At 44.3% G+C, this 23,593-nt stretch overlaps 1 protein-coding gene across 1 annotated transcript in view; it reads right to left on the bottom strand.

Annotated features, from left to right (window-relative positions):
- Positions 1 to 1,359: 1,359 nt before the first annotated feature.
- Positions 1,360 to 23,593, bottom strand: part of sphkap (SPHK1 interactor, AKAP domain containing) — a 345,056-nt gene continuing 322,822 nt past the window's right edge. Inside the window, exons 12-14 of the mRNA XM_060924329.1 lie at positions 21,195 to 21,238; positions 1,838 to 2,022; positions 1,360 to 1,503 (exon numbers count right to left, since the gene is read on the bottom strand). Of these exons, the coding sequence (XP_060780312.1) occupies positions 1,360 to 1,503; positions 1,838 to 2,022; positions 21,195 to 21,238 (373 nt within the window). The remainder of the gene's footprint in view (positions 1,504 to 1,837; positions 2,023 to 21,194; positions 21,239 to 23,593) is intronic.

Genomic DNA, 23,593 nt, shown 5'->3' with positions numbered 1-23,593 from the left:
ATTATTATGTACCTGGATGACTGAGATTCGTCACAGATATATGTTGATGGTTGACTAAGAGAATTTGGCCTCTGTGTCACCTCATATTTTTACCCCAGATAATCAGGAAGTCATGGATTACAGCGTGAAATTTCCTACACATTCCAATCAACTAAAAAATGTACTATTTAAATGGGAAACATGTTTGTTACATTGTGTTCACTATAATTTCCAGGCATGCCAATAATTGTGGGACATATAGTTTTGTTGAAAATAAATATTTCTTGATTTTTTTTCTCTGAATAAATTGATTTTAATTAAAGGTTGAGTTTTCCCTCAACTGTGAAATGAAGCTACTTCACCAAAAGGTTTGCTTTTTCTAACCCTTTTTACTAATCTTTACAAGGGATGCCAATAATTGTGGAAGGCACTGTACCATACATACCGTATGCAGCATGAATATACAGTATATTTTTTTTATTGTTCCATGACAAAATTACTGCGTGTATTATAAAATATATCTTCAAAAAAGGACCATTATTGAGATAATCTTACATACAATTTTATTGATTTTGCAAAGATAAATACATTCAGATATATTCATTCAGTTACATACTGGATACCTTTGTGTTTTCCATTCTGACGTTCCAAACACTACTTTTATTGTGCAACTAAAATTCACACACCAAATTTCACATGTACAGATTTTTACATGACAAATAAAACTGTACTCGCACACTATTACTGTAAATCACTTCTACAGACTTCCCTCTATACAGCTAACCAAAATAAATCATTTTACTCACAACATACTGTTACACACCTCTAAATGTACCACAGAAATGAGCAGATGTGTTTCTAAAAGTATAACTGATGCAAAATCCTTCCCTATTCTCTGGAGTGCTCTACTGAAATGATTATATACAATTAATAATGTCATATTCAATAGTTAATTTCATATTCAGATTTTACATCTTTAAATAAAATTACATTTGAAATACATTTATAAATTTTCATGCTACAAAATGGCTGGTTTTTATAACTATCCTGGCTACCAGAGTGTCAGATTGATCATCTTTTCCAGGTTTGATTGGTTGTGCCAAAAAGACAACACATTGATAATTAAAAGGGAAATAAATCCTCCAATCACAGAATGTCTGTGAAGCAGAGGGAATGGCTAAGCTTCCCTCATAATTCAGTGTTATGGAGAAGGAATGAAAATGTGTAAAAGCCCATTAAAAAGCAAACATAGAGAAAGGGCAAGTGACACAGACAGAGAGAGAGAGACTTTCATACCCCATCATGGGACATGCACAGTGGTTACAGATTTAGGGATCTTCAGAACAGGCCATTGCCACAGTGTGTGTGTGTGTGTGTGTATTAGTGCTGTGTTTTCAGAAGCCAGTCGAACAGACTAAGCTCTTCTTCACCATTTCTGTGGAGTCGGCAATACTGCAACACTAGACTGAATAAATCTCCAACACACCAGGATCTCTGAGCAGCCATGTGCACCACTTCCTGAAACTACACACACACACACACACACACACTGTTAATACCTCTGAAAAAGTGCTCACGTTCATGACAGAGTACAAATGAACAAAAGATGGAAGGATTATAAGACATCCAAGAAAAATGGAAAGTGAGAAGAAACAAGGAGTGAATAAAAGACCAAAAATGATTTACAGTGAAATGAATTAAATTATACATTATTATAAAAATACAAATCCACATTGCACTTGTTACTAAAATTATCCACAAAATAAAGTTTGACCAGAGACTGATGTAATTCTTCCCTTTCCATAATTTATTTTAATGTATTGATTTATTTCATTTTCTAGGTAAGCACCAGTGTTACCTTGGTGTGTGTGTGCTGGAGTGTTTTTTTGTAGTACAGTGCAGGGATACCAAGTTCAGATGCCGCAATCCACTGCAGTGTCGCTCGCATCTCTCTATCCTCACCTTCCACTTCCAGGTCAAAGTTCATCACCTGCAGCTCTCTGTGACAACTACTTCCTGCTGTGGACAGACCTGAGGTCACCTCTGAGAGAGAGAAGAAAGCACCATTGGCTAACCAACGATTTGCCCCACAATATGTTGTTTTGTACACATAGTCTTACACATGCTACAGGCTCAAGTGCAGGTGAGGCTCTCACACTACATTACCTTTCTCCTCTAGTGACAAAGTTATACCTGATCACACTGTTACACCAAAATAAATACTAAAGCTTTTCATCATTGGATTATTTTTTTTTCCAGAAATGGACCCTAAACACCTCTCTTCTCAAGAAGAGCATTTTAACAAAGAATTATGGAACAGCATTTGAGGAATTTTGTACATTAGAAAACAGTTTGAAAGAAAGGGTTGGTGGGTGGCAGGGTGAAGCAGTGAGTAGCACTATCTCACAGCTTCAAGGTCCTCAGTTTGATCCTGTGCTCCAGTTACTGTTGTTGTGGAGTTTCTCATGTTCTCCCATGTTCATGTGGGTTTCTCTGGGTTGTCAGATTTCCTCCCAATGTCCAGAGGCAAATTGGATACACTAAATTGGCCCTAGGTGTGAATGTGTGTGCATGATGCCCTGCAATGGACTGGTGTCCCAACTGGGGTTTATTCTCCCACTTAGCACCCAGTGTTATAGGCTCCAGATCGACCATGACCCTAATCAGGATAAAGTAGTTACTGAAGATGAATATTCTTCAGAAAAATATGGAAATATTGGATGAAATATAGGGCAGCACAGTGGTGTAGTGGTTAGCACTGTCACCTCACAGCAAGAAGGTCCTGGGTTCAAGCCCAGCGGCCAGCGAGGGCCTTTCTGTGTGGAGTTTGCATGCTCTCCCCGTGTCTGCGTGGGTTTCCTCCAGATGCTCCGGTTTCCCCCACAGTCCAAAGGCATGCAGGCTAGGCTAATTGGTGGCTCTAAATTGACCGTAGGTGTGAATGGGAGCGGGAATGGTTGTCTGTGTCTATGTGTTAGCCCTGCGATGACCTGGCAACTTGTCCAGGGTGTACCCCACCTCTCGCCCATAGTCAACTGGAATAGGCACCAGCTTGCCTGCGACCCTGTAGGACAGGACAAGCGGCTACAGATAATGGATGGACGAAATATACACATTGTGTATATTACTTATAGTTCTAGTAATACAGATACCCAAATAACTTTAGTATGCTACATATTATACCATGAGGAATAGTATGTACTACACTCACTGTCCACTTCATTAGGAACACCTGTACACCTGCACAGTCATGCAGTTATCTAATCAGCCAATCATGTGGCAGCAGCACAATGCATACAGTCATGCAGACACAAGTCAAGACCTTCAGGTAGTGTTCACACCAAACATCAGAATTTAGAAAAAATGTGAGTTCTATGACTTTGATCATGACATGATTGTTGGTACCAGATGGGCTGGTCTGAGTATTTCAGATACTGCTGATCTCCTGGGATTTTCACATACAACAGTCTTTAAAGTTTCCACAGAATGGTGCAACCCCCCCCCCAAAAAAAAAAAAAAAAGAAACCCAGAGTGAATGACAGTTCTGTGGGTGGAAATACCTTATTGATAAAGGAGGTCAGAGGAAATTGGCCAGATTGGTTAGACCTGCCAGGAAGGCTATAGTAACCCACATAATTGCTCTTTACAACCAGGGTGAGCAGAAAAGCATCTTAGAACGTACAATACATCAAACCTTGTAGTGGATCAACATTCCATGCCACAGCACGTATTATTATGGTATGTCAGTAATGAGATCTTTTTCAGTTTCCCCGAGTAAAGACAACTCATTAGAGGATGGGAGTTAGCAATCAGCACCTCGTCCAATACCAGTGGCTGATAGGAGGAGCTTTCACTTTTTATTAGCCACCCCAGAAAAGGAAAGGGGGACACTGAGGGTGCCTCTGAGTGAGGGCATGCTGAGAGCGGCTATAGGAGAAATAAATGCCAACCCTGAGTTTAGAAAGTGCACTGAGTTTTGTAAATGAAAGCAGAGTTCCAGGAATAGACGCAGCACTTCGGAGAGGAATGCGGAGCTTTGGTAATGGACAGTGCTTTTAAGAACTTTCTGTTGTTGTCGCTGTTGTTGCTGTTTGTCTTTGCTTCCATGGGGTGTGGGCTATCTGATGGCTACCAGGACTTGGACCGGTAAGCACGAGCATGCTCATACACTGTACATCATGTAGTGAACCAAATGTCTAGACACCCTAGGGAAGAGGCGAGTGCCACCCCCTGTACTTAAGTTAGTGAAGGAAAACTAGGGTACTGTAGTTAGCCATCTTTTGTTTCACTTTTGTTTCTAGGTCAGAGTGTGCATGTAAACAGAGAATAGAGAAGACTGTTTGGTTCTATTTCTTTTGTTTTCTTTCGCACTGCCTGAGTCTAGCCCCTATTTAGTACTGAAGCCCCACCGTGTACCCCAAGTATGCTTCCTTATTGTAATATTGGGAAGTATACACAAGGGTACACTTTGTAGCACCAATCCCTTGTTGTAGAGTCTTAGTTTTCTGCGTCTGCCTCAAAGTCTAGCATCTTCCTGATCACACTGATAAACAACCTCCTCTTATTGACCCTGAGTCACCTCTGGACCTACCTTAGGGTCGTAACAGGTAGGGGGCTCGGCCGGGAGATCTAGAGTTCCCATATATATGGTTATTATTCTGAGTGTAATACGCAAGGTTGAAATTGGGCTGGTAGTGCTTCATATTACTAGTACTGTTGGTGATGGCTATGTTTGACTTGCAGCTGTTCTTAAGTGACCCATCTCTAGAGAAGTTGGATAACTGTAGAAAGGATAACTTGTTAGTATTTGCTGCCCATTTTAGAATTTTAGTGTCCAAGCAGTTAGTAAAGAAAGAGATTAAGAGAACTGTAATGGAAAAGCCTGTTGAGTTGCACCTTTTAGGTCCTCCAGTTGTCCCTACACAGGTTGCTGAACTGCATATTCCCGCTGAGGCAGGTGAAGGGGAGCCTAGATTGCTTTTACCCAAGATTAAGGCTACTCTACTGTGGTTTGATGCACTGTCTCCTCAGAAGTCTAGATTCAGAGATGGGTGATGGCTGAATTTCCCTCCTATCCTTACTCCTAGTCCTGACCTTCCAGCTCTTCTAGCATTAACAGGGCCTGAGGAGGATGGGGAGTTGAGCTCTTCTTTTGCTATTACTAAGCACATTGCCTTGGTGCCATTCTTTGGAGAGACTGAAGTTGATTATGTACTTCAGTATATTTGAGAGAATTGCTGTCTCTCTGAAATGGGCAAAAGAATTGTGGACACTGTTACTCCAATGTAAACTGGCTGGAAAAGCTCAGGAGGTTGATTCTTCATTATCTTTGTCTGAGAGCAGGAATTGTGACACTGTTAAAGTTGCTATCCTTCGTGCTTATGAACTTGTGCCTGAAGCCTATTGTCAAAAATTTAGGAATTTCTGAAAAACACGGTTGTAAACTTATGTGGAATTCGTTAGGGAGAAAGCTGTCCTTTTTGATAAGTGGGCTGCCGCTAGTAAAGCTACTGATCGGGAATCATTAAGGGAACTTGTGCTTTTAGAAGACTTTAAAAACTGTCTGCCTGATCAAGTAGCTGTGTATTTGAATGAATCTAAGTTTACTACCCTTTCACAAGCTGCTGTGTTGGCTCACAAAACTCTATTTACATCAAAGTCCAGACAGCCCAGTCCCAGTGAGCAGGAGGCTAAAAAGGAGCAGTCTGGAGCCATAAGTGCCCCTGGTCGCACGAAAGCATGATCACAACAAAGGCGGCGGCAGGAAGTTTTGGATTTGGGGGGGGCGCAACAAGTCGCACACCTAAGGCACAGCAAATCTAGGGGGGTCTGGGGGCATATAACTGTCTTTCCTTTAGTCTTCAGTGCGAGTAAACAGTCATTCATTTCTTGCTTTGTGAAATTTGACTTGGGATGTTAAAACAATTTATACTGAAAACTTACCTTGTTATCATCAAGCAACTTGGGTGCCTTTGTCAAGCCCAAAAAGTTTGCAATGGATATCTGTCTGAAACTCTTCTTCATACTGATTTTCAGTGAGTGGTCAGGGCAGCAAGCGAATTCGTGTAGATCTAGAGAAGTTTTTGGGCACCCAGAACTGTTTGTATGCTTCATGAACGCTATCTAGCCATCCGGATAGGACACGAGTTATCAGTCAGATACAAATGTAGCGACACTGTCATAGCCTTGCTGTCACAGGATCCCCGCTTTGGCGTGAGTACCCAAGGAGACCAGACATGTCTAGACAGTTGCCACAGCAACGGGTTAATTAGTCCACAGAATATTCATAAATCAGCTTGTCTACTAAAAGTGATGGGTTTTGCAGTTCTGCGTAAGCCAAATAAGGAAAATCCCAGAAAGTGGAGGCAATCGGTGACGTCAATGCCAGGCTAATTTGCATCATTTTGGTGCGAATGGGTGCTACCAACTTACAGTACAAAGGGATGCCGCCGGGGCGCTGGGATGAAGAGACATAGTGGGATTTAATAAGGGAAAACAAAGGTGCACAGCGGGCTGTTAATTCACACTATCTCCTTTTCTTCCTTGTATTTACAGTCCTTAGTCAAAAGACTCCCATCGTAACTTGGGGGGGCATAGCCCCCCCCAACATAATTTAGGGGGGGCGCCCCCCCATCGCCACCCCCCCCTGCCACCGCCACTCCACAGTCTGTTGAGTGTTTCTACTGTCACAAGGTTGGTCATATAGCTGCTGATTGTTTCACTCAAAAGCATAAACAAGAATGAAACCAGAGGTTTAAGCTGTGATACATGAAAGGTAGGGTGAACACGTCGCATGCTGAGTGGTAATGCCAGTCTAACAGAACATGGGTTGATTACCTTCTTGATGTGGAAGGGTCCAAGGAACCTAGGTGCCAGCTTGCAAGAGATGGCCCTAAGTAGCAGGTGGTGCATGGAGAGCATAACTCGTTGGCCCACTTGGTAAGTGGGTGCCCTGGAGCGATGTTTGTCGGCCTGCTTCTTGGATGCAAGTGCGGAGCGAATGAGTCTTCTCCGGGCCAATGCCCACGTCCTCCTGCAGCGGTGTATAAAGGCCTGGGCTGATGGTATGGCAACCTCCTCCTCCTGGCTGGGGAACAGTGGTGGTTGGTACCCTAGTGAGCACTGGAATGGAGAGGGACCTGTGGCAGAGGAAGGGAGATTGTTACGTGAGTATTCGATCCAAGGAAGGAACTTGCTCCAAGAACTGGCAACCCTGGACACCATGCACCTGAGTGCAACCTCCAAAGCCTGGTTGGCCCGTTCTGCCTAGCCATTGGTCTGTGGGTGGAAGCCTGAGGAGAGACTACAGGTGGCCCCAATGAGTTTGCAGAAGGCTGTCCAGAACTGTGCAGTGAACTGAGGACCCTGGTCAGAAACTATGTCGGTAGGCAAACCATGTAGGTGGAAAACGGTGGGTGAGTAGTTCTCTCTTTGGCTGAGGGGAGCTTGGGCAGAGGAATGAAATGGATGGTCTTAGAAAAACGGTCAACGACAGTGAGGATGCATGTATTGCCACCCAAATTGGGGAGTCCTGTGATGAAGTCCAGGGCGATGTGAGACCAAGGTCGATGCGGAGTAGGAAGGGGTCTTAGTAGGCCAGCAGGGGATTGATTGGGTGTCTTGTTCCGGGAGCATATGTCGCAGGCTGCCACGAACTCCTGGATGTCCTCCTTGATGGATGGCAACCAAAAGCACTGCTGGATGAGAGCCAGGGTTCGGGCGGCTCCCGGATGACAGGCCAACTTGGAACCGTGACCCCACTGCAGCACCTGAGTTCGCACATGACAGGGGACAAACAGATGGTTATGAGGAATATTGTTGGAGTTACCTTCACCGGGGTCCTACTCCCAGGGCCTTCTGCACGAGCGTCTCAACCTCTAGAATAGCGGCTCCCACCAGGCAGCGTGGAGGAAGGATAGTCTTGGGTGGCTTGGACTCCTCTTGGTGGGAGGAGAACATGGTGGACAGGGCGTCAGGTTTGCTGTTCTTGGAGCCTGGGTGGTAGGAGAGCGTGAAGTTGAATCAGGAGAAGAAGAGAGACCAACGGGCTTGATGGGAGTTGAGATGTTTGGCAGACTTGAGATACTCCAGGTTTTTATGGTCAGTCCAGACTAGGAATGGGAGGTCAGACCCCTCGAGCCAGTGCCTCCACTCCTCCAAGGCTAGTTTCACAGCCAGTAGTTCATGGTCGCCGATGTTGTAGTTTCGTTCGGCTGGGGATAACCAACGGGAGAGGGAGGAGCATAGGTGGACCTTGTTGTCGTTGGCCCTCTAGGATAGGATGGCTCTGACCCCTGACTTGGAGGTGTCGACCTCGACAATAAACTGCTTGGTAGAATTGGGTATGGTGAGAATGGGTGCTGTGGTAAACTTGTGCTTGAGACTGGAAAAGGCTTTCTCTGCTGCCTCCCCCCACTTGAACTTGGTCTTGGTCGAGGTCAGGGCTGAGAGGGGTCCGGCCACTGTGCTGAAGTTGTGGATGAAATGCCTGTAAAAGTTGGCGAACCACAGGAAGCACTGGAGCTCTCGTCTCGAAGATGGGGTGGGCCAGTCAGCGACTGCCTCCAGCTTGAGGGGGTCCATCTGGATCTTGGCTGGTGAAATGATGAACCCCAGGAACAAGACAGAGCTTTGGTGGAACTCGCTCTTCTCTACCTTAAAACAGCTTATTCTCCAGCAGGCATTGAAGAACCTGCCAGATGTGACCCTGACGTTCCTCCAGGGAGCGAGAGAAAATCAAGATATTGTCCAGGTAAACAAAGACAAAACGTGTTAAGAAAGTCCCTCAAGACATCATTAACCAACACCTGGAATACTACAGGCGCGTTAGTCAGGCCGAAAGGGACTACGAGGTACTCATAGTGGCCTGTGGTGGTGTTGAAGGCCATCTTCCACTCGTCCCCTTCCCTGATCTTAACTAGGTGATAGGCATTGCGCAAGTCCAGTTTAGTGAACACCTTGGCTCCCTGGAGTAGTTCAAAGGCTGTAGTCATAAGCGGTAGTGGGTAGCGGTTCTTGACTGTGATGGCACTGAGACCTTGATAGTCAGTCAATGTAGGGGCGGAGCAACTTGTCTTTCTTCTCCACAAAGAAGAATCCTGCCCCTGCCGGGGAGGAAGAAGGGTGGATAATCCCAGCTGCCAGAGACTCACTGATGCATTTCTCCATGGCCTGTCTCTTGGCGGGGGAAAGAGAGTAGAGATGTCCCTTGGGTGGCGCCGTCCCTGGCAGGAGGTCGATACCGCAGTCATAAGGCCTATGAGAGGGAAGGGACACTACTCGGGTCTTACTGAAGACAGGCTTGAGATCCAGATACTCCAGAGGCACATGAGAAAGGTCAGGAAACTCGCTGGTTGATGGCAGAGGTGGTTTGGTGGGAGGCAGAGTGGAGTTCAGGCAGGAGGCCAGGCAGGAAGGACTCCAGCCTAAGATGGTGTGGTCAGTCCAGTTTAAGTTGGGGTTGTGCTGCATCAACCAGGGCAATCCAAGAATAACGGGTACATGAGGGTTGTTCATGACGTCAAGTTGTATAGTTTTGGAGTGATTACCTGAAATCCTTAGGGTGAGCGGGGTGGTGAGGTGAGTGATGGTGGTCAAGCCAGTGCCACTGAGTGTCAGGATGGTGAGAGGGACCTCGAGGGTGAGTAACAGGATTCCAAGATCCTTGGCAGTGGTGGAGCAGATCAGGTTCCTGTCTGCCCCTGAGTCGATGAGTGCCTGAAGATGGTGATGCCAGTTGTTGAGAGTGATAATGGGGAGCAACGGTCGGTTGGCAGGGGACTGGTTCTGAGCACTGCCCACCAGGGCCCCTCGATTCACTGGTGGGCTCGTCCTTTTAGCGGGCAGGCTCAGCAGATGTGTCCCTGCTGACCGCAGTAGAAGCAAGCCCCCGTACTCCATCGGTGCAGTCGTTCCTCTGCTGACACCCGTACCCGATCTACCTGCATGGGTTCAACAGACAAGGTGGGTGGTGGAGAGGGGTTAAAGTCGAGGCGGCTCCTCTCTCTCTTCCGTTGTTGAACCCGCACGTCAATACATTTGGCAAGGTCCATCAGGCTGAAGAGGTCCAACGACAGTTCCCGCGAGACGAGTTCATCCTTGATGGCGTAGGATAAGCCATGTAGGAACGCGTCGACCAGGGCACTCTCGTTCCAACCGCATGACGCTGCCAACATCTGGAACTCGATGGCATAATCTGAGGTAGACCGGGACCCCTGCCGCAGCTCCATGAGCTCTCTTGCCGCCTCCCGGCCAGACAGAGAGCAGTCGAACGTTTGCCTCATTTCCTCAGAGAATTCCTTGAAGCTGGAACAACAGGGTGCGTCAGCATCCCAGACCACCGTCCCCCATTCCCTGGCCTTGCCAGTGAGGAGCGTGATGGTATAGGCTACCCGGGAGTGTTCTGTGGGGAAAGCCAGAGGTTGAAGCTCCAAGGTCAGCAAGCACTGTGACAAAAGATCTGCAGGTACCTGGTTCTCCACTGTAGGGGTGAGGTGAAGGGAGTCTTGGTTCATGGAGAGCAGCGGTGGCAGAAGGTGAAGAAAGAGACAGCTGGGCAGGGGTAGGCACAGCTTGGGAGTGCTGGAGTTGTGTGGCTAGGAGGTTGAGTGAGTCGGACAGGGTGGCCAGGTTCTGGGTGATCTGCCTGAGTTCCTGTTGGTGGGTCCCGAGAAGGGCTGCTTGCTGTTGCATAGCCGTTCTCAGATGGTTCAGTTCCGCTGGATCCATGTTGGCCAGAACGTACTGTTATGGGTGACGAGATGTGGCAAGTAGGATCCAAAAGCAGAAACACAAACCAGAAAATCCAATTAATAAAAAAAGATTTAATTAAAGTCCAAGAGAATAAATGAACAAAAATAGCAAAAATAGTACAGACAAAAAAAAAAAGCACAAAAACACAAAAAAATGGCAAGACGAGAGTGCAAAAACAGAGAGCAAAAATCCAGGAAGCAAAATGGCACAGAGACGACATGAGAAACAGACAAGATGTTCTAGCAAAGTCCCCTTCTGAGAACAGCCTATTTATATACAGCAGAGCAGACCAGGAAGTGAATGCTGGCAAGATGGAAGTCCTGTCCCGGATCCGGATTGTGCTGAGCTGGGAGATAAATCTCCGGCGTGGAAGTCCGGGGCAGATCATGACAGTGGTATCTGTGGCTTATTCCAAAGGTGACTGACAGAATATTATCATTTTGCATGACACTGGAGCTGCTCTGTCTTTTTTTCAATGACAGGGTACTTCTTCTGTCAGACCCAACATTCAGTGGGTCATATGCCCTTTTTCAGGGCTTGGAGATGGGGTATGTTCATGTACCTTTGCATTACATATGGTACATCTGAAACCTGGTGTGGTGATGAGTACTGTCAAGGTCAGGGTTCAGCCTATTCTACCTGTTCCTGGTGTGGATTTCATTCTAGGAAATGAAAAAATTATTAGTGGAAAAATTATTCCTGTAGCTGAAGTATCTGAAATTTGTGTTGATTGTCAATCTGACGATCTTGCAGTTAATCTTCCAGAGGTTTTTTCGGCTTGCGTTGTGACTTGTTCTCAAGCAAAATGTGTTGATGACATCTTGGCTCTGTCTGACTTGTTCTTAGCATGGGAAGCTGCAGTGGAAGCAAATAAGCCAGAGATTGGAGAAGGTTGGTCAAAAGCTTCCTTTTCTAGTAAAATGGTAATTTAGGCCCGTTTTAGTATTGTACATGAATTGCTTGATGTAGATAAGAAACAAAGCCCTGTGATGATCTGGCGACTTGTCCAGGGTGTAACCCGTCTTTCGCCCATAGTCAGCTGGGATAGGCTCCAGCTTGCCTGTGACCCTGTAGAACAGGATAAAGTGGCTAGAGATAATGAGATGAGATGAGATAAGAAACAAGTGGCTTTCCTTCAAGATAATAGTTTCCTAATGCGCAAACGAACCTCTAGAATAAATGAGGTTAAAGATGCTATTTTTCAGATTGTAGTTCCTTCTATGTTTTGACATCTAGTTTTAAAGTGCTAGGCTTACGTAAATGATATCACCCCTGGAAATTATACCTTATAAAACTAGACATTTTAAATAGTTTACTGTCAAGTTTGTATTTTAATACGAGACCGGGAACATGTTCTATTTAGCTGGTAAAGTTTGGCTCTTTGAGTCCGCCATTACATGAGTGCATTCCTGGTAAGTTACTGTTAATTCAAAGGAAGTGACATCATATGCGCAACGCTTGAAAGTTCACGGCATTTCTGGCTTCGTCTGCTTTGCAAAGTGTCGCACATTTTTAAAGATTTTTTTTTTTTATTCTACAGCAAAATTAAAGCCAAAGCATGCCTCCTAAGAGGGGTGTCATTCATAGCTGTTCAAGTGTAGGCAATTAAAAAGTGGAATTTTGATCCATTATAGCCCAAAGTCACCAGGACACTTATGGAATGAACGGGTTTGGTTTGTACGGACAAAGAGAGGTAACTTCAAGCAGACAGGACGGTTTGGTGTCTGCTCCATAAATTCTGAAAAAGATAAATTTGTGAGGCAGATTCATATAGAGATCTTGCACGTGACGTCACATCCGCTCCAGATTGTAAGCAGTTGCCATTTTGTCGGTCAAATGCCATATTTCCGCCGTCGTTCCAACACTGACTTTGGGGGGTTTTTTCGCCCAGATCTTCAAATATTACCGTGCCACAATGCCGGAGAGTTGTATGGCATATAAATGCCACAGCAGGAGAGGTCAGAAATCGGGAAGAAAGTTTCATAGGCTGCCATGGGACCCTGACAGGCGTGCAAAGTGGATTGCTGCTATCGGCCAGGCCGATGCAAACAACAAGAACAAGGCATGGGAACCGACTGGAAAGAACGATCACTGGCGCCTGTGCAGTGACCATTTCATCTCAGGTTTGCCATGTATTTATTTCAGTATATCCATGTGGTTATTCACAACATAAGTTTATGACTTGCTCTCATAAAAAATTCCGGGAAGTGGGAACCTGAGAAAAGGCTTGGGGCGGGGGGGTGGATTGGGTCTTTAGTGGTGTGACAATCAATGTAGTCTCTAGATATAAAATTATTTTACACTTTTAGGGGTCACATGAATTTCTGTAAAGATAACTGTCCAGAGATTTATAAGCACGCAGTGCTTCACCACTGAACAGCGAGGGAAAGTTTATGAGGTAATTATACACGTCTGGGTATTCCACCTCTGGCAGTTCCATATCCACTGACACGGTCGTGAAAACTACGTCCGGTAAGCCATAAGGGTCACTAATCCATAGGTCGTTTATTTTAGACATATATCTAATTATCTGTTCATTAGAAAAATGAGCCATGTAGTCCGTCGGTTGAAATTTATCAATTTTGTACACGAGTGCAGCAGTATTCAGCAGTATTCAGCGGTGTTTTTTACCGACAAAATGGAGGCTGTGTACATTCCGGTCACGTGACTGTAAGATCTCTATAGAAGGATTTGAACAACATCTGGAAAGTGTGGAACAGTTCCTACGATCTGGAAACAAAAGACAGAAGCGCCATCCCAAAGAGCTTACTGCACAGTAAGTGTCAAGCTTGTGTTTAGCTTGTGTTGCTTGAATTTATTAGTTGTCCTTAGTCTTTTATCCTTTTCACTGATGGCAGTTCTGAAGTTTTATACAAGGCTAAATAATGGCAGTAATTAGGCAAGTCTCTACATTTCAGAGTCTACAATAAGCATGGAATTTTCACAAAGGAAAAAGCCATTACAAGATTAATTTATAAATCACTCTGTGATAAACTTCCCTGTGTATTTCTGAATCTTGTCGCTGCCTTTTTGTCCACTGAAACACGTGCAATGTTATATTGCATCTAAAAACATGATTTCAATATCAAATGAATGGACATGCCATCCTGTTATCTCTCTCAACTAATTCATCATTATTTCTGAATTTATAGGCTCTGAAGGAGATTCTCTCACAAGAGCGAAATGTAAGATCATCATGGGTTTTGGAATTTTGAAAAAATCTTTTATGGTTACGGTGATTTTAGTAAAAATAAATAATGGTAATTGCGCGCCGACACCCCCACCCACCTCTACATAATGTTTGAGCACAAAATAGAAAGGGTCTACATGGTCCTAATTGGTACTGTTAGAACCAGAAAAGGTTGTAGTTTTACGAGTAACTTAGCTTGGAGGCGAACCCTAACAAATTCCTGGCTGCTGCACGCTTGCTGTACACAACGCATATGGCACAATGCACCACCTGCTCCTGCCAACTCCAGCACTGAAAGTGAAAGTGCCTATTTATTGCCATTATTTAGTCTTGTGCCTACCAAGTGAGGTTACAAAGATGACAATTACAAAGAGACACTTCTTTAGCATAACTGTGAAAGTTGAACACCAAATCAGTTAAAAAAAAACAAACAAACTTTGATTTGTACCATGTTTTAACTTCCTGGATTCCAGAAATCTCATCAAGTAATTGTTGCTCTTTTTCTTCACGAGTGACTTGGCTTGCATATTCGTCTGCCTCTTTCTCCATGGCTAAAGGTTCTAAATCATCCTCAGACAACCAACCAAAGATTGAGGATGAATTTGAAGAGCTTTTGTCATCTTTTTCAAAAGAATCAGTATCAAGAATGCATGCGATTGCAGAGAATATTATAGAGTCAGTGTAGACACAAAAGGAAGCAGTGGCGCATACGACGTCACACATGCAGCGCTGCTGACCTGTATGGTAAATCGCTGCGATCTAATAATGATGTACAAGCTTTTAGTGATTTTTGGAACAGAATTCATATGCAAAAAATTATTTTTCAAACCAATTTTTTATTTATTGGTAACCTTTACAACCTTTTTGAGCATATCACACACAGAAAACTCAGGATTTTATGATGTAAATTTTCATTAGACTAGCACTTTAAGTGTTGCTCATGATCATCCTTGATCTGGACACCCTGGGTTTACTAAAACATATAATCAGGTGCTCAAACTTTTTTTGGCCAGGCTTAAGAAAGGATGTAGTAAAAGTATTGTTCTTCATGTGAGACTTGTCAAAAGGTTGGTAAGCCAAATCAAGTAGTCCCTCCTACTCCTTTACATCCTATTTCTGTGATAGGATAACCATTTGAGAAAGTTTTAGTAGATTGTGTAGGACCTTTGCTGAGGATGAAAGCTGGAATCAGTTTTTACTCACTGTTACAGTGGTGCTTGAAAGTTTGTGAACTCTTTAGAATTTTCTACGTTTCTGTATAAATACCGTATGACCTAAAACAACATCAGATTTTCACACAAGTCCTAAAAGTAAATAAAGAGAACCCAGTTAAACAAATGAGACAAAAATATTTTACTTGGTCATTTATTTATTGAGTAAAATGATCCAATATTACAGTACATATCTGTGAGTGGCAAAAGTATGTGAACCTCTAGGATTAGCAGTTAATTTGAAGGTGAAATTAGAGTCATGAACGTTGGCATTGAGCATTTAACTTTTCTTGGAAAATGCTGGGGAGGTCCCAAGCTAGGATGAAGCAGTGCTTTGATAAAAATGCAGTATTTCATGAATTTAATGTGGGCGACAATGTGCTTGTTTTTGTACCTGTTTTTCGGTCTACCATGGCATCCAAGTTTTTAGGTCCATATGTGAATAAAGAAAAATTAAATCAAGACTGATGGTCATTATGCATGATTGAATTTACTAAATAAAATCAATGTAAATGCATAAACAATTGTAAATACATTAAAAATACATGGATGACACAAGAAAGTGAAAACACTTATTTCCATTGTGGTCCATAAAATTAAATGACAAAATGAAGGGAAATATAGACTGTAAAATTAATATGAAGAAAAAAAATGGTATACATACACATTAACAAACAACATGGGTAGTATAAATAAATAAGTATGAAAAAGGTAATACTGTACAAAAGTACTTAGAGCAAAATATGAGTAAACAAATGTGTAAAAATTAACGGGACAAAGACAATATAAAAACAGAGGACTAGTTAGGTTGACATAATAAAAGAGTTGAGTTCTTCCTCTATAAGCTGTTGAGATAAAAAGGTTAGGACTAGATGTTTGAAAGCACTTTTGGAAGACTGAGACTGTATATGACTAGGTAAACCATTCCAAAGGCAAGCACCAATATATGTGAAAAAGGACTGTCCAAAAGATCTAACAAAGAATAAGCAGAGAGAGGGGGCCTGAACGGGTATTACGGTGGGAACAAGGGCGTAAAAACGGTGTTGATATTGGTGGGGACATAATTTGGCCAAGCGCCCCAGTGCGCCATGGTTGTCGCACGAAATGTGGCCTACACTGTACAAATGATTGGTTGTCCATTCCTTTGTGTTATTTTGAACAGCAGCATGGTTCAACCGTGCCTGTGTCATAGTTGACCTGAGCCATGTTTTCAGTCTCCTCAGAGCACTGAAACTTCGCTCGGACTCTGATGAAGACACAGGCATGACCAATAACAGCCTTAAAAGGGTTTCTACCTGATCAAATAGGCCCCTGACCTCAGGTCCCATGCTTCTAAAGAGACCGGCTGCATCTGAGATGGACTGTATTTGGTACTTTGTGTGAAACATTGTCAGCTGTACTTTAAGAGTGACACTGTTAAGCTCTGGATACTCACTTACAACAGAACTCACTTCCCCTGTCATCAAGACATTCTCAAGTTCCTGTAAGATTTTCAAATCAGGCTGGCTAAATCTTACTTCAAACTGGGTATCCACACAATCCAACATTTTGTAGTATTCTGCCCTGTACCATTCCTCTGGTGTTTTTGCAACATGGTGGCTTGCCCCTCCAGTATAGCGCTTTGGAGGTTGCCTTTGGTGGGGTACCTGAATTGGTTCGATCTCAAGGGAGTCAATCATTTCCACTGCTTTATTAAAAATGTCCTGAAACCTTGTCTCACTCCTGTAAACTCTAACAGTGGACCTCACATGACCAACTGCATCCATCATGCCAGAAACTGTCTCAGTTCGCTTTTGTAGGGACTTATTTAGAACTTCCAGGACCTCAAAAATTTCAACTGCCAAAAGAAGGCCAAGCACTGTCTTCCCCTTTTCAAATCTCTCTCTCAGCCCATTGGCCTTTGCCCCTGAGCTTGTGGAATTGTTGGCACCCATCTCCTCTAAACTGGATAATACACTCTCGTACTGCGAGAGCACAGCTCTGATTACAGGCCCCCTCACTGTCCACCTGGTTGGGCAGAGAGGTCTCAGTGATGCTGATGGTCCCTCTGAGGATGCAACTGCTGCAGAAAACATACCTTTAAATTTTCCTGACAGCTTACTTAATATGCCCAATTCATGGACCCACTGCAAAGCATCCCCAATTAAAGGGCTTGACTGACATGCTGACTGTGTGATTAAATTAACGCAGTGTGCCGCACAGTGCATGTAGAGTGCCAATGGCTGCTGCCTCTTCATTTCAGCTTGCACTCCTGAGTGTACACCTGACATATTGGCAGCGCCATCATAGGTTTGTCCCCTTAAACCAGAAATGGGAATATTCAGCCTTAACAGAACATCCCTGGCCACTCTAGCAATTGCCTCTCCTGTAGTACCAGTACCTGAGACCTCATATAAACCTATAAAAGCTTCATGTGGTACTAGGTCTTGGTCCATGTACCTGATGCATATAGACTCCTGCTCTACACCAGAGATATCTTGAGTACCATCAATAATGATGGAGTACTGCAAGACAGGTAAAGCTTGTATCGATTTTGCAATATCTCTGACAATGCTATTTCCCAACAACTGCATTATTTCATTTTGCACTAGTGGAGATGTGTAATCACAAGACCGGGTTAGCCAGTCAGAGAGGCAGGCATCCTCTTTGGCTTTGTGTTTCAAATGTTGGTAAAAATTACCTTCATCATCACTGTGTCCACGTAATGCCAAGCACTGTCTAGCAAGGAATTTTATGGAACCTACAATGCTTTGTAGGCAGTATCTGCCATTTTCTTGCTGTCTTGCTAATGCACTTGAAAGTTGTGCATCTACTGGGGTACCTTCCTGACTACACACAGTGATTGCATGATGGTGAGCTTTGCTATTCTGATGACATTCAAACCTAAGGAGAGCATTTTTCCAATTAGAGAATCCTCTGGAGGAGAAGGCTGGGTCTGCCTTTTTGGACAGTGTACTCTTATTTATTGTGTATGTTTTTACACAGTGGAAGCAAATAATTCCCTTTACTGTTTGGCTATAATGAAGCCACGGGTATTGTCTGTACCAATGTTCCTGAAAATGTAGGACCTTATCAGACAGTTTTTGAACAGGAATGGTTTTTGGATGAGGCTGATTTGGCTTGGACTGGATATCCAGGCTGTCTCCTACGCTACTCTGTTCTCCACTGCTGTCTCCCTCACTTCTACACTCTCTGATGCTGCCTGGAACAGTTTCCTAAGAAAAAGGCCACACTCAATTAACCAATGGTTTCTTCTTGAAAATATGAAACAGGCAATGTGTATGTTTTTAATGAAAACATTCATAAGACCACATAGCATTGTAGAAGGTCAAGCTTATGCTGATAGCTCACCTGAGACTCTCACTGTCCTCTCCCTGAACTACAACCTGGCAGACTTTCTGTTGTTGCATCCTATTCAAATAACATAATGTCTGTTTTGGCTTTAAATGGCACATGATGCATTGCACAATGTACATGTAATCAGTAAAGGGCACATTTAGTCTACATATAAGTCTACAGTACATGCTTCAATTTACCTGTAATGAAGACTGTTCTATGGGGTTGCTTTGTTGTGGACTACACGGCATTAAAAGTGTTTACTATGAAAGTTGTTCGATTAAATTGTGATATAGGCCTAACTACGGTGTATACAACTGCTAGATGTTAAGGTGTTTTTGCCTTCTGAGGCAGAAGCTAAACAATTGGAGTCGAGCGCTTGGCAGAAGAAAATGTCACTGTCTGAAGAGGTTCTCTTAGGCTATTTTGTTTTGAATAGCTTACCGTTGACTGGGTAAAATAATGTCTTATGTCCTCCTTATGTTTTCTTTTATTGCCCGACATCACTGCCTGTGTGCTGTTTTGCTGTAGCAGCGAGCTGGATGCTGATTTTACCGCTTGCTACTGCTTACAGCCAATGACAACAAAAAACCATAGCAACGTCAAGGCAACGGGAGGTGGGCCAATCAAAGCTTCATAAAGCTTTTTTACCTGTCCCCACCAATAGTCAGCCGTCTTTGAGAGGTCTGTTCACAACTGAAAATCAGCTGGAAGCGATACCGCGTTTGGTGTTTTTATTCAGCGTTTCCCGCATCGCGGCTTCTCCATTCAAAAATGGTATGGACATTTTAAACTCAGCTGAATATTGGTATGGACGCGTCCATACGCATTTTTACGCCCATAGGTGGGAAGACTTTGGAATAAAGGCAGATGTTAGATATTGTGGATCATTACCATGAATGATGTTGTGCATGTGATTTAGTTTAAGCTGTTTAACTCGAAGGCTCACTGGCAACATCTTGACCTGCTCAAACTCTACATGACCTATATGGGTCCGAGGAGGGGCACTCAGTAGATATCGAGCTATTTTGTTCTGAGTGGTCTGCAGATGATCTTGCTTTTTCTTGGTAAGACCAGAGTACCAAGAAGCACTGGCATACTTAAAATGACACTGCATTAGAGCTGACACTAAAAGCTTTTTGGTAGCCATGTCGAATTGTCTTGTCTGCCCATACAGGAATTTAAGCTTAGCGTTGGATTTGCTAATGACAGTGTCAGCGATTTGGCTCCTTGATAGTGACTGGTCAAGAACAATGCCTAAATATTTAACACAGGTTTTACTGGTAAGGGTTTGACCATTACAGGTGATGTCTATTGACTCAGAACTATGGAGTCTCCATTTGGAGCCAAAGAGTATGGATTCTGTCTTCCCAAGATGGAAGGATAGTTTATAATCATCATCATCATCAATAAGCTATTCATGGACAGACTGAAGTTCGGAAGACAGCTGCTGTTGTATTTCAACAGTATTCTTTCCAGCCACCAAGAGGGCACAGTCGTCTGTGTACAATAGCAGTTTACTATTTACTGCGGAGGGCATATCGTTAACATAGATAAGGAAAAGAAAAAGGGCCCAATATTGAGCCCTGTGGTACACCACAGATCACATTAGCAGGTGTAGACAGTACGCCACCAACTTCCACACGCTGCTGCCTATTACTTAGATAGGCATGGAACCAGTTAACAGCAGGTTTCTGAAGCCCCATGGCTTCAAGCTTCATAAGAAGAATACTATGATCCACAGTATCAAAGGCTTTTTGTAGATCTAGAAGTACCATACCTGTGTAATTGCCTTTGTCTTGTTCAGACTCAATATAGTCCGTGAGATGAATTAAACAAGTATCTGTGGAGTAAGAGGACCGGAAACCTGACTGGTACTCATAAGAGTTTGTGATCTGTGAGGTACTGATTGAGAAGGTTGTCTATGACCAACTCAATCAGTTTGCTTACAATACTGACAATAGACACAGGCTGATAATTACCAGCTTCAGTTTTACTTGTGTATAGGAGTGATCTTAGCAGACTTAAGTTCAAAAGGGATCATCTCAGTGGATCGGGACAAATTTAGTATGTGAGTGGGATTGTTATGAACATGGCTCCATCCTTAAGGAAATGTGCGGGTACTAGGTCGAAACCAGTAGCCTTACAGCAGCAGAAGACCACATCAGGTTCTACTCAAGTCAGCCAAGATCAGGAATCTGAGGCTATCATAGGCACGGGCTCACCCAAACTGGACAGTTTAGCCTGTGCCCATGAGAGTCTCAGATTCCTGATCTTGGCTGACAGGAGTGGAACCTGATGTGGTCTCAAACCAGCCCATCTGGTGCCAACATCCATGTCACGATCAAAGTCACACATCACATTTTTTCTCCATGCTGATGTTTGATGTGAAGATTAACTGAAGCTCTTGACCTGTATCTGCATAATTTTATTTACATTTCACTGCTGCTGCATAATTGGCCAATTAGATAACTGCATGGTTGTGGAGATGTACAGGTGTTCCTATTAAAGTGGATGGTGAGTGTGTATATAGTTTGTACTGATGCAGTATGCAGTACAAAAGTATGCCATTTCATTTACAGTGTGCCTGTACTGAAAATGAGAATGGCCCATAAACTCTTCATAAACATTTACTGCAGTAAATTAAAGCTTTAAAGTACCAACAGTGCATCCTCAATGTAATTGAGTGTGTATGTGTGTGGTGCAAAAAGGAAGACCTCACTCACCATCTACTTGTTCCTGACTCTGTAGTATCCCAAGTCTCTCCTCACTGCACACACAGACACACACACACACACACACACACACACACACAGAGACTCCATCAGCATCAGTCGTGCTGCTTGGCTGTTTTCCAATTCTGTCATTACTGAATGCACTACTATTGTCCCTCATGTAATACAGGGAAGACAACGCTGAGAAATTAAGTTTTGAGATATTTTATTACACACACACACACACACACTGCTCTCCCCATCTCTTGGAAGCTGACAATCTCTGGCAAAGCCTGCACTGCTTTAACTCTACACTCCCTGTGTTAGGACTGGGACTGTTTTGGCCTCTAGAGGCCGCTGTTATTTCCATCTTGTCATGTTTGTTTTGGCCTCTAGAGGCCGCCACTGTGTTTTTGTGTTTGTCTTCATTGCCTGTTTCCTGCCCCGCCCTGTTCCTTAATTAGTGTGTGTATAAATACCCCTCTGTTTGTTCCCTTGTCACGGAGTCTTTTTCCTATGCTATGCCTGTTAGTGCTAGTTCCCTCTGTTCCTTGTTTCTTGCCTGTGTCTTTGTGGTTTTTGTACTTTGCTTTCTTTTTGGACCTTTTTGAATTTTGTTTTTACCATTTTTGGAGATCTTCTGAGCGTTTGCATTTTTGCCTTTTCTTTTCTTATTTTTGGACTTTGAACTTTTGGATATTTTTTATTTTCCCTTTATCTTCTGAGCTTTTGGATTACTTTTGTTTTTTGCCGTGGATTGTACATTTTGTAAATAAACTTTTTGATACTTTTCTACTTCCGCCTCACGCCTCTGCACTTGAGTCATCCCCCTGGTGGCCTAGTGGGGGTTTGCTGGATTATCACACCAGCGAACCAGGTTCGAATCCCAGCAAAACCCTAACAGAAAGACTCCGTCATGACCGATTCAGCAGAGGCTTCTTCATCTGTCTACCCGGCCAACCTTCAGGGAATGATGGCTGTGTTAACACGCCTCGGATCCACCATGGACACTCGGATGGACTCTCGCAAGCCAACGTGAGACCCTTGCTCGCCACGAGGTACTGCTTCAGCAGATTGGGAAAACCCTGGCACAGCTGACTTCTCTGCCCCCATCTCCTCCGCCTGATTCTGCTCCTGCTCCACCATCCGCTCCTGCTCCAGTGCCTCCTGCCATGCTGCCTTCCTCACCTCGCGAACCCAGCCTTCCTGCACCACAGAGGTATGACGGCAAGCACAGTGAGTGTCGAGAGTTCCTTACCCAGTGCCAACTCACCTTTGAGCTTCAGCCTACCACCTACACTACGGATCGCCGCACGATTGCCTTTGTGATAACCTTGTTAGCTGGTAAGGCGCGGGCCTGGGCCACTGCTATCTGGCAGAGACAGGGACCCGAGTGCTCTGATTTCCAGCTGTTTACTGAAGAGATGCTTCGTGTCTTCGATCAAGCAGACATCAGTAAAGACGCAGCCAGAAAGCTCATGTCCATCCGGCAAGGGGGAAGCGTCGCAGACTACGCCATCTCGTTCTGGACGCTCGCAGCAGTAAGTGGATAGAATGAGACTGCCCTGGTGTCAGCCTTCCACCATGGTCTGTCTGACCCCATCAAAGACGGTCTGGCTTCTATCGGATGCCCTAGTGACCTCGAAACACTGATCTCACATTCTACTCGTCTGGACAACAGGATTAGAGAACGCCGCCAAGTCCTGAGTCTCCCCGGCCTCACTGCCTCAACATGGAGCCCGTCTACCTCCTCCAGTGACTATCCAGAACCCATGCAAGTGGGCCGTACTCGCCTCTCCGCATCTGAGAGGGAGCGCAGAAGGAGGGACAAGTGCTGCATCTACTGTGGCGAGCCTGGTCACTTCTGAGCATCATGTCCCAAACTCTCGGGAAAAGGACCGCCCCGTCCAGCCGAGGGAGGGTTGTGACGGGGCCTACCCTCTCTCCTGAACTTCCTGGCCAAGGAGTTTACATCCCGGTCTCCATCTCCTGGGGTGAGTCCGTCCACTCTTGTCAAGCCTTGTTAGACTCCGGGGTGGCTGGAAACTTTATGGATGTTCACTTCACCCAAAGTATCAATGTCCCGACTGCACCTCTTGAAGTCCCACTGTTTGTGTCTGCCCTGGATGGCCAAGCCTTAGGTGACAGAAGAGTCACCCAAGTAACTTCTCCAGTCTTCCTCCAGTCTCAAGGTCACAAGGAAGAAATATCCCTGCACCTGATTCCTTCACCAGAGTTCCCAGTGATTCTAGGCCTTCCTTGGCTTACCCGCCACAACCCTCGCATAGACTGGGTAACAAGCCAGGTTGTGGAATGGGGCCCTGCGTGCCATGCCTCTTGTCTGCTCTCTAGCTCTCCTGTGTCTCCTGCCGAGCCCCCTGATCTCACCGAGCTATCTCAAGTTCCCACAG

The sequence above is a fragment of the Neoarius graeffei genome, chromosome 6 (assembly GCF_027579695.1).
Source record: "Neoarius graeffei isolate fNeoGra1 chromosome 6, fNeoGra1.pri, whole genome shotgun sequence".
Taxonomy (NCBI): domain Eukaryota; kingdom Metazoa; phylum Chordata; class Actinopteri; order Siluriformes; family Ariidae; genus Neoarius; species Neoarius graeffei.
Note: the sequence above shows the minus strand (reverse complement) of the source record. Positions and strands in the feature narration are given on the sequence as shown.